Source organism: Calypte anna, chromosome 1 (assembly GCF_003957555.1).
Source record: "Calypte anna isolate BGI_N300 chromosome 1, bCalAnn1_v1.p, whole genome shotgun sequence".
In the NCBI taxonomy this organism is placed as follows: Eukaryota; Metazoa; Chordata; class Aves; order Apodiformes; family Trochilidae; genus Calypte; species Calypte anna.
The window spans coordinates 68,564,640-68,584,073 of NC_044244.1; the positions used below are offsets into that span (position 1 = coordinate 68,564,640).

At 37.2% G+C, this 19,434-nt stretch overlaps 1 protein-coding gene across 1 annotated transcript in view; it reads right to left on the minus strand.

The window, feature by feature from the left end:
- LIN7A (lin-7 homolog A, crumbs cell polarity complex component) overlaps positions 1 to 19,434 on the minus strand; it is a 46,025-nt gene that overhangs the window by 4,399 nt on the left and 22,192 nt on the right. Inside the window, exons 3-4 of the mRNA XM_030458750.1 lie at positions 7,339 to 7,410; positions 4,778 to 4,987 (exon numbers count right to left, since the gene is read on the minus strand). Of these exons, the coding sequence (XP_030314610.1) occupies positions 4,778 to 4,987; positions 7,339 to 7,410 (282 nt within the window). The remainder of the gene's footprint in view (positions 1 to 4,777; positions 4,988 to 7,338; positions 7,411 to 19,434) is intronic.

Below are 19,434 nucleotides of genomic sequence, written 5' to 3' on the forward strand. Positions count from 1 at the left end.
CTTTGCCCATGTGCATTGTAGGACATACTACAACAAACAGCAGTATCTCTGCACAGAAAAAGATGGTACAACTGTAATCTTCACATGGATTTTAGACTATTTGAACAGAAATAATTTTCTTTCCATGTAAAATAAATCAAAGTTTACTGCATGCTGTGTTTTAAAACTCTTATTTATACCGTACTATTAAAAATGAAACTATTCCCATAGGCATCCAAAGAGAAGCAACATTTAAAAATATTTGAAGTTCAATTCATGCTTATAGAATAACTTGGCACTCTTATAGTAACTGTCAGAAGAAAATTCTTTCTATTTTCATCTCTCCTAGTTGACTGAGTATCATTGTGCAGGAACGGTGAATAAAGATTACTTCTGCTGTGGAACACTATGAGCTAGAAATAATGTTTTAAAAGTTTAAAAAAACAGGCACAATAAATTTCTAGGTAAATAACATAAACAACATAATTCAAGTTTATCACCTTCCTATTTATCTTCTGTCAGAGGTGTTCCTGCCTATACAGGGGAGTTTGTACAACAAGGTCCCTTCTTACCCAAATCATTCTATGAGTCTATGAAATATATAATGCAAATTAGTGTTTCATGTCTGAGTCAACTGATTGGATTCAGGAAGTTCTACAGAAATGTTAAAATGCCTTGGAAATGTTACTGCAACTTGGAGAAATCATGAATGTCATTCCAGATGCCAAAATGATTACCAGAAACAGAGGAAAACTTGATGTAAATAGACATTTGATTTTTGAAATAAATGACTTTCTGTTTTAGAACTGTAAATTTATTGTGAGTAAATTTATGAAATCCATCTAGTACATCTCCTGTTTAAAGGTCTTTGAGAAATTCGTGATCTATGGTTGCAGTAAATCTGCTGAACAAGCTCTGTTACCCAGAAGTAATTTGGAGAGAAAGGAGTTTCATTACACTTATTTGAAAAAGAGGAAATTTTCATTGCATATGAACCAGCAAATGTATCCAATGCTCCAAAGAGAGCTAAAATAAAAAGCTATAGATGCACAGGGTGTTTTGTGAAATTGCTTTAATGAAAAAGCCACAGATGCAAATTAAAACCTCTTCCTATGTTCCCTACCCAATTACTGCTCAGTGTTAGAACAGGTGATCCTAAGAAACACATACTGCAACTAGCCATCTTTCATAACTCATTGCTTTGATACTGGCTTTTGTGACCACAGCTCTTGGCTTAGGAGGAGCTGTATAAAATTTGGCAGTGTTTTACATTTCATTTTTTTGCTTATGAATTGTGATCAGTGTAATGTGGCATGAACATCCAGAGAAAATGACAGTGTGCTCAGTGTTGTGATCAGTTTTGCTGTGGAATAAGTATGAACTTAGATCCAGCTATGAACAAAACCTCCCAGGCTACATAAAGTAGCTAAAATACTCACTTGCTTTCAAAGAATTGGCTGGTGCTAAATGACACCAATAAGCAATTGTGATTGTCTCTGTTCTGTAGGGGAATAACAAGATGGTGAACTTTAATACTTCATACAACTTTGTAAACTGCATTTAATTAATGACTGCCTGTTTTCTTTTCCATTTGCCTTCGGCCTTGTTCTTCCAGTTTACAGACAGTATTTTCTAATTAGAAATGAAGGATTTGACTTTGCTGCTATCCAGTTCAATGGAAAACTCCTATTGACTTGAACACTAATGATACAGAATTAAGCCTAAAGCCCTAAACCATAAACAAAGAGGGGAAAATAACAAAGGCAAAGTAAAAGATAGTGTTGCTAAATACAAATACCACTCTCCAGTCATATCTAACCCACGTTTTAACAACTACAGTTTTCAGCTGCCATTAATATGACTGCTATACTTGCTCTTAATATCTTCATTGCTGCTTGCAATCATATTTCCAAAGCACTGCAAAATCATTCACCTGCATAGTGGTAGATGACAACCTAAATAGCAGGAGACCCTTGGATTAGGAAAAGGAGCTTATAGCAGCAAAGGAAGTTGTTCTGATGTTTTAATTCTTCTGCCTCTGCAAAACTGTGAGGCTGTGCTGGCAAAGGACACCTACTGGTATCAGTCATGCCTGTACAAGGGATTTTGGTAACTGGATTACACTGGTTGGGAACATTCTGAGGATCTAACACGTTACTTTAGAAGTGCCCACCAAACATGGGATTTAATAGATTTGATTCAGAATGGGTATCTTTATTTAATATTTAATACTTATTATATATATAATATATGTATCTATCTATATATATTATATCTTTATATATCCTTACATGCATTACTTAATTGCATTGGCAGATTGCATCAAAAATAGGAGTGCAAAATACTGTAGTTAGAAAACAGCTGCTGAAACACTGCAGATATTGTGTGGGGAAGCACCACCTATTACTGTATCCAGGCTCACAGCCTTTACATCAATACGAAAGAAAAACATCCCACTCTCTAGCAGACAAAAACCATAATCTGATTTCTACCCTACAAGCTGAAGAATTATTTCTATTAGATGTCGGTAAGCAAATGCTTGGGTAAGAAATTAGCCATTATAATCCTATTTTGTATCTCTTTCCGTATCTGACTGACAACAGGTCTTTGACAAAACCAGAATCTTTGCCAGATATGAACAGCCATCAGCAAGTGTCTTTGCAGAACCCTATGCAGGGTTTGCTGCTTTCAATTTTCTCTGCTCTTAGGTGGTGTGGGATGAAAGTATGTAACAAAATCCCCGACATAATGAGAAAACACGTTTTTTAACATCTGGTGAAACAGCTCAAGGAACAGTCATCCCTGGGATAACAAATCTGGATTCTGAATACATAGCTCTAATGTTATGTTGATAATTATAAAGTTGGATAACCACCAGCTTCTGAGAACAAACAAGCTATAGATACTTCATTTCATGTTCCACTGATGAGCTGTCTGTTATATTGTACATACTGTATGTTATTTGCTTTTCCCCAGCTGAACTGGGAGAAGCACAGACTAACCAGTCTCAGCGATCAATGCAAAATTTAAACCTTTTTCCTCCTGTCTCAAGCTGTCTGTAAACAAATTACCACATCTATAATTTTTGTATTTTTAAGAATTATATTGTATAGGCTTAATTCAGCCCAAGATTGGTACACAAACAGTTGCTCATAGGCATTATTTCAAGTATGCAACTGCAATTCAAACATCACATTCTGTTGTTTAGACTCTGAACATATAAATCCATCTTGGAATCAGCTTTCTTATGTACCTATATGCAAAGCAGAATTTTATACTGCCCTTTTTTCCTACATTAGCTTTATATATATTTTAGAGCAAACTTATTATATGTTTTGAGCAGACTTTCATGAAATAGAGGAGACAACAGTCAAATTCAATATATCTTGCCATCTGAAAGCTCACCATTTTTCTTCCTGGTATTTGCCTAGACATTGTTGACAGCAAAAGGAACCATCCACCAATTAACAAATATGAACTCTTTTTATCTGACTTTTACAAACTTGTTGAAAGAAATGCTGGATAACAACAATGCAGATATTTGATCTACTTCCAATCAGATAAGTTCAGGCAACTTACTTATTAGATGTTCAGTTGGGGTTTTTTTCCCTAAGACTAATATTTTCACTGTGTTTTTTGTCTTGTATATATTTTTTATCTTTTTATACAGCACTTAAGCTTCCATACCAATTAACTGTCTTGAAATTATGATGGTTGATAGAAGAAGTGGCAAAATATCCACTTGAAGTGTTGCACTGATATCTTATTTCAAGAGAAAAGGAATAGGTTTCCCTTTCTTTAAATGTCTTTTGAAAACAAATCTTTTCACTCATTATGGGCTTGCAACACAGAGGAAACTTAAGTTTAAAAGTCTTATATTTATGCTCCTAGGGATTGCTCCTATGTGCCTTTGTTGTATTTAAATATGAGGTTCAGATGGAGGTTTTGCATGAAAAAGGACTGTGTTTTCATTAAGAGAAATGTTTGATTGTATGAACGAGTATGTTTGCCCTTTCAGTACTTTACAGTCCCCTGTAAAAGGGAACAAAAAGGAAAATGAAAGGCACAACTTGACCCATACCATGTTGTCAGAGCCTTATTTTTTTCCTCTCTACTCTAAAAGACCTTTTATTTTTACCTCCATGACACTCACAGTGAAACTACTGCAAAACACTTGACTCTGAAGTACTGACTTACATGAAAAATGACTATGTAAAAAATGTACCTTTTTTACTGAAGATACATGCTTGCTGTATGTGCTTGTGTCTACAGCTGATTTCACTGAAAACACACTGATGTCACTGAAAGAAATCCAGAATGTACGGTCCACTGCAAATCAGCACCAAATGTGCTTACCACATTTCTTTAGATTTTATGTGTTCACGTGCTCTGAAGATCACAAGTCTGCACAAGGGCCACCAGGGCATCACTGTGCTTGGAAAGGGGCTGTGCACCTCAGAGGCTATTAAGTGTAGGAACAACAAAGCCTGTCACTATGCTTTCACTGAGAAAGGAATTTGAAGCATTATCAATTAAGAAAGACATAACTTCCTTGTAAATTAAGCATGTAGTGTGGATTTAAAATGAAGCTCCTCAAGTACCCTCCATTGCAACAGAAACTGTAGCAGCACAAAGCTGCTGATACAGCTTTGCCTCACTGCACAGATGCATGCTGAAGGTCTGTCACAGAGCTAATTCCTTTTGTTTCATATGGCTGCATTTTAAGTCACAGTATTAGAACAGCTGTGAAAAACGAAAATCCAGATGAAAATGAAAGCTCTATCAAATTTCCACATACCACTCCATTAACTGAAAGCAGCTGGTCCCCTCGTTTGAGCCCTCCGTGCCTTTCTGCCACTCCTCCAGGAATGATGCGAGAAATGTAAATAGGTGAATTTTGTTCCTTTCCTCCCATGACATTAAAGCCCAAGCCTTCATCAGTCTTTGGCAGCTCCACCACTCGTGGGTGTGAATGGCCTTCACTTGCAGCAAAAGCAGCAACTGTTGCCTGGAAGAAAAAAAAGAAACCAAAAAGACTGATTTGGCTATGTAGGGAGAACATTCATTTGCAGGAAGAATTCATTCCTGTGAAAACATTTCAGTATCTCATTCTGACTTTTTCTGATCATCTGAAAGCATCTTTAAAAGTTAAGTTCCATGCCAGTACTTCTGAAATAGAGGACTAGAAGAGGAATAAAGAGTTTAAGTGACTTGCCGAAGATAACAGAGTTAGCAGCAGAGCCAGAAATAGGCACCTGGAAGCCTGACTGGGTAGTGGTGAACACTTAGGATCACCATGGAATATCTTCTTTACTTTTTCACACAGAAAGAAACCATTACTGTGGGATATGATAATGTGATCTGTACTGTGTTCTGAGTTGAAGTGGGTAAACTGAATTGTTAACTCTCTACTCTGCTTTCAGAGATACAGAATTTTTATTTTATTCTTTGGGCGCAGAAAAAAATACTAAAAAATACTTATATTTTAAAAATGTATGAAATCTTACAAAGTCTTTCTAGAATCTTGTAAAAGTAACTCATGGAGCAGCAGTATTAGTTTTTATAATATAATTGCATCAAAACTTTCACTGAAAACTTAAATCTTAAGAGAATGGGTTTATAAATCAATTAGAAAAATCCCAGCTTGTTCATTTTACTCTGGTAAAAAAACCATCCAACATGCAACAAGCTGTAATGCTTGCATCCAGAAAAATATTGCATCTTATGCTTTGTTTTGACTACAAGTATTTTCCTACTTATGGATTTCAGTAAAACCTTTTCTAGACATTAAGAAAATACTTTATCCTTTTCAAAATGTTTGTAGTCCAAACTGCTCAAACAATTCTGCATTATGTGAATGTTTCTGTAAGCATCCTAATAATGCTTATGCTTAGTAGAAGCTAATGGATGATGGGACATAATGGATCATTCTCAGTTACATGTTTTTGCACATGCAGACCTTGTCATCATGCATACATTTTATGTCAGACATGAATGCACTGGAAGAATGCAATGCAGACAGCCCAGAAATAACCAGGAAATACTGCGATATTGAAACATTGCTCTTTAACCCTGCTGTTCTATATGAATAAGAAATGAGAATGGCAGACACTAATTAGGTTTCTCCCCATTTACTATACAACATAGCAATAATTTCTATGTTTACCTGCAGTGTAGACAAATCAGGATTACAAAGAGACATTTCTCTCTATAGTAGCATAGACCTTAAAAATTTCCATTGTCCGTTAACTTTCATTAGAAAAAGGTGAAAATCAGAGGAGCAGCCTACAGAAAGGAACATTCTACTTAGTAAGAATGCGCTGCAATTTAGCTCATACTAGGTTATCTGCTGGCTATTATCCAGCCTATTTCTCTAAAATCCCATAGAAATTATTTGAAAGATACTCCCAACCTTTATCTTCTGATCCAGCTTTAAATGAAAATCTCTTAACAGAAAGAAAGGATACTAAGATTTGAAGGGAATTTTGTCACTAACTTCACCGGAATAGGGCCATAGAGAAATGTCTCTAAAAATATTTATGGCCTTTGCAGGTTTATCTGTTTAGCATAGCATCCACTATACCACCCAGAAGATGCGTGGAGTACAAAATGACAATGGGGAAAAAGAAAGCCATGGTGGACCTAGCTACTTGGAAGTATCTATCTTTGTGCATGTTATGAAAATACAGAGCATATTTTGTACTGGCACATAGGAAGGGTCTTTCATGGCTGGGTGAATTCCCTTAGAAAATTATCATTGTAGTAGTGGCAGTAATTTAGCTGTCATGGCCCAAGGATATGAGAAAGGTAGGTCCACATGGACAAAAGGACAATATATTTTATTACATCAGGTAGAGACTCAGAAAAAAAAAAAAAAAGAGCTTGTATTTGCCTCTGGAGTCTCCTGATCAAGCCATTTTTGTCACTGTCCCTCCTTACCGATTTTTGGTACCTACACTTATTATCAGTTAAAGTGGAATTTGGCTGTTTAGTTTCTATCTCCCAAATCATTATGTCCTCTCTGGATGAACTGTATGGGAAAATAGTCCATTAAGATATTGGTTGTTGCAGGCAGACTTTTACAGAATGAACCAGTAGATCGGCTTTTGCAAAGCGACTTTTCAAAAAGCATTATTTTCCATAAATCATTCTCTTTTCTTAAGCTACAGAAGCAGCATAAAGGTTGAAATTTTCCATTAGGATTGTTACCTGGGAAGTAGCACTGGTTCTAGACTCTGGGCTGCCACTGATGTCTAAATTTTCTTACAGTGTACACACGAATACCTGAAACACACACGCGCACAGTCAATTACTGGGTCACTTTGGTAACACGTATTTCAACAGTTGCACGTATCCTACCTTTGCTGTGGCCCTGGCTCGGAATTCGGGGCAGCCATTTACAGTTATGGTTTCATGCATGTATTGATACACCTAAAATGTTCATGAAAATAAAATGAAATTAATTATAGAAACAAAACAAAGATTTTATATAAAGACAGGACAGTCCCTTTCCTTCATAAGACAAGGCTTCATTAAGGCCGCGTTCATGCAGTCACAAAGTTAGGCATCTGCTGAACTTGTGCATGCTTAGGTCTATAGAAAACTTCAATCTGTGCTTCTCATGATACTTCACAAACTTAACTATGCATGTTTCAGTATGATTCCCTCCCCACCTCTAGCACATAATTTCCAAAGTCAGGATAATTAGAATCATAGAATCATAGAATTGGCTGGGTTGGAAGGGACCTCAGAGATCATCAAGTCCAACCCTTGAAACACCGTTGCGGTTGCTAGACCATGGCACTGAGTGCCACATCCAGTCTCTTTTTAAATATCTCCAGGGAAGGAGAATCCACTACTTCCCTGGGCAGCCCATTCCAATGCCTGATCACCCTCTCGGTAAAGAAATTCTTTCTAATACCTAACCTAAACATCCCCTGACACAACTTGAGACCGTGCCCTCTTGTCTTGCTGAGAGCTGCCTGGGAAAAGAGACCAACCCCCACCTGGCTACACCCTCCTTTCAGGGAGTTGTAGAAAGCGATGAGGTCTCCCCTGAGCCTCCTCTTCTCCAGCCTCAACACCCCCAGCTCCCTCAGCCTCTCCTCATAGGACTTGTGCTCGAGTCCCTTCACCAGCCTGGTTGCCCTCCTTTGGACCTGCTTCAGGACCTCGATATCCTTCCTAAACTGAGGGGCCCAGAACTGGACACAGGACTCGAGGTGTGGCCTCACCAGTGCTGAGTACAGGGGCAGATTAGGTTCTATGTTACAAAAAACTAGCATCTCCCTGCAACTGGTTTGACTGCAGATGATCTGAAATGATTTGAGTGGTGTTTTAGCCTCTACTGATGACCTCCTTGTTTTTTGAACTTTCCTACAAACTTTAGGATTCAAGTGTTAAAACTTTAGGATTTAGAATTCAGGTGTTAAAAAAAAAATATTAAGTTGCTCAGTGTTCAGATGACTTAAAATAGGAAGTGAAAATTAAATTTTGGAAAAAGGTCACAATACTGGTTTCCATCAACCAGAGGTAAGCATGGAGAAAAGGACTTGCAGTTTGGTAGGCTAGACATGGACAGTGGGAATAATACATTTACCTAAATGACATAAACTAGACATATGTACAATTATCTGTCTGTTGTTTTTTCTGGTATACACCCTTGACCCACGCTCCCTTTTAAACATCATCACTAAGGAGAAAGGAAAATGATCTCTCACATTGCCATTGAGATTTGCCAGACTTCTGATAGGAAAAATATCTAACTAACCAGTGTTTTAAATCAACCTTAAAAATTAAAAAATTTTTAAAGTAGCATGTGGAGTTTTTAAAATAGGAAGGTGGATGGAAACAAACAAAACCTCTTATTTAATTTTCTTATAAAACCACCAAAGCTAAAAAAATATTTCTATATGTCACTATGCTGGGTATTTTCTTGACCTGCTTCATAAAGAATTTTGTCTTTTCATGCACTTTATATCTCAGGCTGCATTCCTCAGAGGGAACCTTTGTCTAGTAAAATATGTTAGCTTTTACAGCAATCTCTTTCTTCGGGCTCTTGAGGAGTACAGATTCAATCATACTTTCTAAAATATATTTGCCTTTCACTGATTTGGTGACATTTTAGCTGGAGGGCTAAAGCTTTGGTAATACCAGTGCTGTTTTGACAGGGAAGGAATCAGATCCTGTATTCAACTGACCTATAAAGCACAGCTTGTCCCATTTATAGGCAAATGTTTCTCATCCCCCAGTCCTGACAACTTGTTATCCAGTATCATAATGATGTATTTCTTCCCACTTAGCCTATTATCATAGAACATATGCACTGATGAACATATTGGTAAAAATACCTGAAAGGTATTAAGATACGTGGCTCATTTCTGACCTCAGTGGACAGACAAACACTCTTGAATGGCAAAATGTGTGAAATGACTGATCCCTAAACCTTTTTTGAGGGATATCATATACAAGGGAAAGGCAAAAAGGAAAGCAGGTAACAATCCATTTTAGAGATCTAAAATATGCTAAACACTTCTATAGTGATTAGCAAACACAGCAAAATATTACCTGCCTTGACTATTGTCAGCATGTAAGTCATTCTAGGACTGAACTTAGAAAACTTGGGCCAGTAAAGAAAGCTGACACAGGGGGAGCATGGCAAAAAGTTTCTTGTGCTCTCCATTTGAAATTAATTGTTTCCATTGTTAAAACTGGCATTGACCTGAGCAGAGGACAGGAATTTGCCCTTAATTTAAGAAATATGGAAAACAAGGCTCTTTTATAGGCTCTAAGGGATCCCTGGTTTGTTTTGTCTTTGTACTGGATGATGTCATCATAAAAATGGATTGAGTCGACATATCCAACATTATCCTGCACAGATCAGTTTAATGTTTATTGTGCAATGCCATAGGACAGATGCTTCTATAATAAGAACAACCACTACATTACATAAGAATACTGTGTAATTGCAGTAATGAATCATTAAGTACTTGTTACTCCAAACCCCATATTGTATTGAACTAACATATTATTTTTTATAAAATAAATAGTTTTATTTTCTCGATATCTCCCAGTTCCTCTTTATCTTGAATCTTAGGTGTTGATTGTACATACCATTTTTGCTTACACAGCTATAAATACTGTGGCTTTCTATAGTGTCGAAAAGCATATATTTGATTATTGAACTATTTTGACATCAAATTGCCATGAAAACAGGTCACAAGATTTCAGATATAAGAACAGGGACTAGTAGTTCTTTAAAATATTCATTACTAAATGAATATTCAAAGTTAGCTGATAATGACAAAATCATGCAATTATTTTTGCATATTCACAAAGTTAGCTGAGAATGACAAGATCATGCAATTATTGGCTAGTTTTGATGTCATGTAACTACATATGGTCTGCATTGTACCAGTATATAGCTAGTAGGCTTAATAATGTCCAGTATCACTGCAACTAATTTGTATACTGGTGAATGAATAAACTCACTGGTGTGTGATTAAACCAGTATGTAAAAAAAGAATCAACTGGCTCAAAAACTTTTGAAAATTTCAATCAATAATGTTATAAAATCTTTGTGCTCACTTGTAAACTCTCAAAGATAAAATGCTGTTCTACAAACAGCAATCATTATATCTCTATCTTAGGAAGAAGATGTCTTGCCTGTTGAATCTCTCTATAGGCAACAGACATGACCAGCCTTGAGTATTGGCTCACGGCATTCATAAATCTAATTCTACTATTTGAATGTCGCCCAATGTTAAATATAATTTGATTTAAGAAGGATAAAACACTCACTTACAAGACTTCCTTATCATTAAGTCAGTTTAACAACCACAGATTAATTGTACCTGTTCCACCAAGCCTCTTAAACTCTTTGTAAGGGTTGGGTTTAATCATTACTCATTCTAGCAATGCACAAAAAGCACACTGAAGTCCATAAACAATCACTGTTTGCCTGTTCACACTAACCCCATTATCTACTCTATTCTCAGCACCACCTTAGCCATGATTTGTACACAATGAATCCATTCTGCTGCATCTTCTATGTACACAGAATAATCTGACTACAGTACAACAGATAATCTGAAAACACTCCTCTCAGAATGGAATATCACTTTTTGTTCAATTCATTGTATGTGGCAAGGAATTGAAATGGTTTTACAAAATCTTTCTTTTCATTGCCTACTATTACCTGTACATCTGATTATTTTTTTAGCATACAGCAATTGTCCTGAATCTAACAAGGTCTTCCTTAAGATGTCCTTAAAAGATCTTCTGTACATATTTGTATTTGGACAAAATCTGATTTAGTACAGAAAAAGACAAAGGTGCAGAACTTAACTATAAGGATTTGAAAAGTTCCTTTAGGATATTTACATAAGAAGTCTTTTAAGACAGTGACTTTTGATGACCATGACAGATGAATCATTTTGAAAGACATCATTGTGTAATACAAAGGGGTTGAGAAAAGAGCATTATCCTATCACGGAATCACAGGCTTGCTGAGGTTGGAAGGCATCTCTGGAGGTCATCTTGTCCAGCCCCCCCCGATGAAGTAGTGCAACTGAGAGCCAGTTGCCCAGGACAGTATCTAGGCTGTCACTTGATATTAACAGTTTGAAAGAGAGCTGCATATCTATTTTTGTATGTAAAGCTGTTTCTTTTTAGAGTGTCTAAAAGACTACATGGGTGTTTAGCAATATTTGCTGACAAACTCTATACACAGACTGTTGGCCTAGTGCCTAGGGAAAAGATTACACAAGTCACTGATAATAGAGATTAAATTACAGGTGAAATGTCAATGTTTCAAGATGCAAAGCTGCAGCTGTAAGGGAAATGGTAATGTTTCAGATAATTTTCCCCTACAGCAATTTCTACTAAGATCATCAGTGCCTGTACACTGCACATTTATTGGGTAAAAGTGTGCTGCAGACAGGGGTTTGCTCACACAGCTCTTATTTGTGCTGTGGAGCTAGACCTATTTGGCTTTGTTTTCTCTTTCCTGTGGTGCAAAGCATACAGCATCCCATCAAGAAATATTCCTGAAAGCACAAATATAGATCTCAGACTTTTTCAGCTTCTACAGGTAGTCTGAGACACCATAACACAAAGTTTTTCTCTCACAATACTCAAAACATACAAAAAGTGCAAGGAAGGAAAATTACAGCTAGCAAATCTGAACTTAGAAGTGAATCCTCCTTCTACAGCAGCAGCTCTTGCTGGCACAAAGAAATGTGCATTTTATTACTTCTCCCAGCAGGAGCTGTAGTGAGCCAGATGCAGCAGGTATTATTGCTATGACGATGCTCCTCATCCCACGTATTCAGCTGGGAGGCAAGGCAGAAAGCTTAGAATTACTGAGGAGTACTGCCTTACTGGTACTTTAGTAGCTAGCTTCTCAAAATAAAAAAATTACTCCATACAGACTCATAACAAAGCAACACATACTTGGCTAGCCTATTTAAGCCATTGCAAAGCTATAGGAGGAGGTCCAGGAATTATAGAGCACTCAGAAGCCTGGTTTGGAAAGGAGGCTAGAAGCAGCATTCTGTTTACAACCTGGATGATGAAGCATCTCTCTGATGAATTCTCAGAGTTCCATTTTAATTAAACTGATTTTTTACCATTAACTTCTGTAAGAGGCATTCAACGCTGATGACGTAAATATAATTCTAAGTGCAACTGTAACTACAATAATGGTTCTCAAACAGATGTTAGGACAATTCAGTCTAAACATAAGAAGGGAAGAGATGCAAGGCAGAAATAATTTTGCAACAATGAACGTGTTCAAAAAAACCCACAGACAAAAAGCAAGACCAAGGACATTGCAATTTATACTTGTAAAGTAGTAGGCCCATATAAACTTTTCTGAGATTTATATATGAGGAAGCAAACTTTTCAAAAATGTAGGTGGTTTCCTAGCACATGACATAACATATGGAAGAAGTAACATATTAATAAGCTGTGTTCCAGAGTGCCTGCAGCATGTTCATATGTAAAAAGGCATAAAACTCCTTCTTCAAGAAGTCACAACCTAAGAAAGTGCCAATAGTTAAACAGGTTAAAGGGGGGAATAAAGAAGCAACCTGCAAAGAGATTGATGATGATGTTCAACATATATATCAGCACCATCTGGGCTTTGTTTCTTAAGTTTGTCTGCAGTAGTCTTTCCAGGAAGGGAAGACAGGACCCTGACAGAGGAGAGAGAGCCTGAGAATAACCCGTGCAAGGAATACAGAATTGGTCTCAGTGCATTTCTGTTGTCGTGTCAATGGAACAATTATACATATGTGCAACCTTGCAGAACGGAGGCTAAGCTATAAATTATTATTTATTTAAGCCTCACTATGATGCTTCTGCCAAGTACTGTACTGAATCCCTGTCTTTCCTAATTGCCTTCATGTGTTGGAAAGGATGAAGTTAATGTTTCTGCCTTCTAAGGCATCAAGCGGAAAGGAGTATCTCAAGTCTTTTACCATGGTGAGAGGAGCTCATGCTTGTGTGTATGTGCTGTATTCAGCATAGCCACTGGCCCCTCTCCTCCACTCTTCCCAAAATCTGCAGCTGATTCTCAGACCTTCAGCCTCCTCCTTCTGACCTAAGAAGTGAGACCATGCATCACTTGATGTGCGTGGGCTGCTCTGTGGGACAGAAGGATGCCTCCTCTTGTGACAGGGACAAGTCACCAGTGTAAAGTGTTAACTACACTTAAAGGAGAGCTGCTGACCTCCATGGTGGTGCCTGAGAATGACGTGTTTCTGAGGGCAACCTTCCACCTGCATCACAAACCAGTTGTTTTTTTTTCCCTCTCTGCTTTTTTCTTCATCATTTTTATCTCCTCATAATTCGTTTGTCATTTTGTCCTTACCCACAACCTCTTGCCTGTAGCTTCCATTCTTGAAAGCCAATAAATTTATATCTTTGGAGGGGAATGCATTGGTTCATATGTTTGGATAGACTAACCCAGACCTGTACTTCAGTGCTCAGTTCAGGTCATACTTCTACCACGTCAGTGGGCAAAGACATTATAAACACTACAAAGATCAGGTCACTCTCAACCCCTTGTACACCATAAAACATGGAACCTCATCTAATAATTTCTGCACCAATCATATTTTTTGCTTGAACTACAGTCTTTAGAAAGGTCTGTGAATGTCAAGCCTCCAGCTTGTTTAGGAAATCAGTAAACTGGTTAACCACATTTAATAAAAAATGGATTATTTCTATGATAAATTTGTCCAAATAATAGCTGTTTGATGTAATTGTATCTTTTTCATCTCTTTTGCTAACCTTTACTTCTTCTCCACTGGAAATATCTGTAGGTCTTTATGATAGGTTAGTCACGATTTCAAAACTCATTTGGTTTTCTACAGAAAACCAAAACAAAACAGCAAGCCCATCTAATTGTCCATTTGAGATGACATCTGAACAGATGAGCACATAAAAGAAGGAAAACAAGTCATACAGAACCAAAACCATGTATATGTAGCTTGGAAGTATGCATCTTAACAGACCACCCTTCGTTTTCATAATGACTGTTTACCTCTCTAACCTTAGTCAAGCTCAAAACCAACGTAGTGGCACACTTCTATTCAGCCATAGTTCAATGATAGTTGAACAAAAATGGAAAATCTCTAGTGATAGAGTATTTATCTTGGTTTTTTCATCTCTTGAATATGTATTGGAGTTTCTGGTTTTGTGCCTCTATTCTGCTTTTTAAAAAATTATCTTATGTGAGAAGCATGGATACATCATAGAAGCTTATTTTCTCCACCAAAGCTACAGCCTTTAGCTAATATACCGTACTAAACATGGTCACACACCATAGCTGAGAAGACACTAATTCCACCAGAAAGTTGAAAGCAGGTTGATTTTCTTTTCTATCAAGTTGACTCAAAAAAAATTGTTAATACTGTTTTTGTCGTTGTGTTAACAGTTCTTTTTTTAAGTAAGCAGGTAACATAGCAGTTAATTAAAAAATGGGGAAGGGGCTATGCTGGATGGCTAAAGAGAACTTGACAAGACTGTCTTTCTAAACAGCAGACCATGCAGAGGACTCTGACAGCCTCAAAGACCACTGGCTATGGAAGAACACCATGGATGCCACCTACACACACTGCAACTTCAAGGTTATGATAAACTTAGATTCATCCTAAATGACATGGTTGCAGCAAAAGGATCCCAACGGCCCATTTTGTTAGGGGTTTGATTAGTCCTGAAAGAAGCAAAATTAGGCAATCTCACACCCATGTTCATGGTGTCTGCTATACATGGTCTTCACTCAGTCTCTGATAGCAAACTGACAAAATGTCCCCTTGTTGTCAATGTCTAAGGGATGAGTCTATGGATGCCTGTGAGTAGGGTGATGTTAAAGCAGTTGAAAAGTACCTTGAGGGTAAGGTAGGTGATATATTATGGAGATTACTGGAAGTACCAAAAAGGACTTTATTACATAAATTATTTCCTACAGCTACTGAATTTGGACAACTCATATAAAAAGCTGCCTTGTGACAACTAGTCTGTATTAATGATCCATTTATATCTGACAGAATGTGGTCATTCAAGTTTGTTGGCATTCTGAATATTTTTGCATTATAAGATTTCGTTAGCCTGTTAACAGTTGAATGTTTGTATTGGGAAAACTGTGGGAGTCTATTTTCAAATTTTTTGTACATTTTTCTGAGTAAGATTTTGTATAATTTTGTTCTATAATTTCCATATTTTTCATAACAATTTTATTTCATGAAGTAACACAGCATGGATGTTGCCTTATTCAGTAGAGATGTTAACCTATTAAAATGCTCTACCTTGTAAATTAAACTCAGTCTTGTTTAAGAAACTGAGGAGATGAGACAGTTTTAATTTCAGAACATGTGGAAGAAATATTATGAATGTTGGCTCTTACATTTTCATAGAGGATTTTTTTTAGCTAAAGTTTCCTTCTTTGGACTGACAGGGTTATAGAGGAAACTAGGTCAGTTTTACCAAAGTGGAAAAAAAACCTGATGCATTATTAAGCTGTCCTTAGGCAGTAGGAAAAAAAATAGCACAGGCCTGGAAGATTGTTAAAAACAAATGAAGTATAATCACTGTAAGTCTATATTATTTTAATTTAAGGTGGAATGCTTTATGGAGGCTCCAGTTAGAATGCCAAAATACTTCTTGCTCCAGTTTTTTTTAATTTTAAGTGTGGAAAAGGGGGTGCTCACTCTGCTCTCACAGTATCTGTGAGAAATCTATCTGTGTATCTGTCTGAAAACTGAACCAAGTTTTTTGCTCCCCGAGTTCTTGCCATGAGGCTGTGCCTGTCCAAGAAACAACCCACCAGGGGTTACAGGCTGGGGCCAGAATCTCTTTCCTCCCTTCTGTGAGAGCAGAAGAACATAGCAGATGTAGCAGGAAATGCATGCTGTCACGTCCTCCTGCCCATACTGGATGAGTCAGTCGGAACACTCCTGGTGTTGCTGTTAGGACACACAAGACCTCCGTGTCCTCCTTCTTCTTCCTTGCAACACTGATTCTGTCTGGAAACATCATCTGATAATTTGATTGAATAGGAGGTTGCTTGGCTCCCTCTTGAGAATAATAAAACAATTTTCTAAAGAACAATAAAAATATTTGCCTCATTCAGCTTATTTTATGTCCTTTACACACAGTTCTATGCTCTGAGTGGCAATTACGACCTGCCATCTTTGAAGCCAATGTTGTAGGTGTCTCAGAAATTTATCACTTTGCAGTCACTAAACCTTAGCAACATACTGTCCCAAAAATCTCTTTTGCTGCTTCTACTGCAATATACTGTGATCAAAAGAAAGCAACATACGTGATTAGTTAATTCCCATAAGACCACTTGGGAGTTCAGAGCTCATAATTTAAAGCTCTCTCTTCAACCTCACTGTCAATTACTTTTGAGTTCAAAAATATGCCAAGAATTAACACCAATTTCCCCCACTTGATCAGTATGCTGGTTGGGGCTGCTGTATGCAAGCACCATATCCCAAACATAAATAGATTTGGCAAAACTGTGCCAAGAACAGCACCTGGATAAAATGTGATGTGACCTGAGTCCATCATGCAAGTTCACTTCCAGTGTTCCTATTGAGCTGAGAAGGCAGGGAGAAGGAGGAAAAGAGATGATATCTCTTGTTATATATACCAGCAAAATATGTAGCCAAAATGGTGTTTTAAAACAGTTTTACAATTTTTTTTATTTTCTGAAGGCACGGTTAAAAAATGGATATTGGGCAGCATTTTTCAGGAGTCTCATCAGTGACTTCAGTTAAGCAGAAGCTCGGGGATACTGAGACTCTATCAAGGTAGAAGCAGTGGTGCAGTGACTTCCAACAATCTGTCAGGGTAAATATTCCTTGCTAGTTCACCTTGTTGCCGTTTTCTCTCAAGAGGAAGAAGCAGGCTTGAGATGAAATGCAGCAGTGGTTATTCTGTTAAAAGAGTTTTATGTAATCAAATATGATACTGCAACAACAAATGAAAATGCTAACGTGAGGAAGACAAAAAAAGGTGCTGAGGTGCATCAGCCACACTCCACTGGATTCACCCTCTGCAGCACAGGCAACTGAAGCCAGGTGCAGAATTCAGATCATCACCTGAGCACCACACACCAGAGAGTTTTAGTAAATATGGTACTACAGTCCAGATGAGCTGCAGCATAAGCAAGAGGTGTCATTGCTTTGATTCTGTATTGCTTTGAGTCTGCAGGACTCTCGCAGCACAAAAGGATTTATCCTTTGTGACAAGCACAGCTATGCAAGCAGAGCATAAATGTGAATGGGAGAAAGCACTGATTAAAGACCAGTAATATGGTCAAGCCCCAGATTCTGGGGTACTACATCTGTGAAATCAATGGATTTAGCTCTAGGCAGGCAAAAAAAAAAAGTGACTATAGCAGCTGTTTTAAATCTCCTGCAGTGAAGTCACAGAAGTCGTAGGGACTTAGTAATTGCACAGAGACTCAGTAATGCTTTCTCCCTGATAAAGCTTGGGCAGCTTGGTAAATTCACATAATTGCCATTAGTGAAGGCCATCTGCTGAGAGACAAGGTAATGGTTCCAAAAGTTCTCATTCATGCCATCCAGTAATTACTTCAATTACTTGTGGTGAAGTAGTAAATGACACTTCATTGTTTTCCAAAATTTGAGTATTTTTTGTTACATTCACCCTAGAAAATAGCACATTTTTAAACACAATAGGTTAATTTTGTGTTAAAAAAATATTTTCTGTGTTTACTGCTAACAAGTTTTTCTGATGAACTTCCTAAGTGCCTAATATACATGATGGCAAGACAAAAAGTGGGCAGCCCATCTTTTAAAATTTGATTTTTTTCCTGCCCTAATTTACTTATATTACAACAAATCCTCTCAGCTTATTATTATAGATACAGTACTTATAATCAGGAGAGGAAAAGTAAAACTCTGTAAAACATGAAAACATTACTACTTTGCCATACCATCACCTTCCAGTGGAGCTAAGTAATGCACTTTCCAAACACTGAGATACTGATTTAGTGAAAACTTTTATCATTTTACCATGTGGCTTTTCATTGCTGGGACACTGGTAATGGAAAAGGGATAGAAAGTTACAGTTAATAATTCTTACAGATGTTTTGCAGTCCCAGGATTCAGGTAACCTGCACTGGTTCAGGTGACATTATAATACACCACAATATCTAAAAAAAATATAAAATGCTAAAACTTTACAATTAGCATAATAAATGCAAATTTTAATGAAAAGGTACAAATCAATCCATGCATAAGCATGTGAAAATCATATAATCATATAATCATAGAATGGCTGAATGGGTTGGAAGGGGCCTTTAACATCATCTTGTCCCAGCCTCCCTGCATGAGCAGGGACACCTCCCACCATATCAGGTTGCTCAAGGCCCCATCCAACCTGGCCTTGAACACTTGGATTTGATCAATTTGCACAATTCTGCATTTGCTGCTGTTAAATTAATTAATGGTGCAGAAATTCTGAATAAGCTATCCTCAACACCAGAACAGAACAAGTTATCAGATTAGCCTAAGGAGATCTTTGCTTCCCAGGCAGGCTAAATGGGGCATCATGATAATATAACCATGTGCTTTTATGACCTCAATTACAAATCTGATAAATAAAATCTGATAAATCTCACTTGCTTTACTCATGTTTTGTCCTATTGCCCTTTTACTTACTAATTACCTTATCAGTAAATCCAAAATACTACTTTTGCTTAATCCTGATCAACACCTCTGTTTGCATGGGTAAATGTGGCAGCAGGGGACTCCACATGTCAGGCTTCTTACTGAGCCTTAATCACAGTTCTGTGCTGTGAATTACAGCAGCAAGACTTCTTGATACATATTTTCTGAAGGAGCATCTCATAATTTAAAAAGTTCAGAAGCCAGGCTTTCCCTGTAGAGATAAAAGATTGACTGGAATTGTATTTCT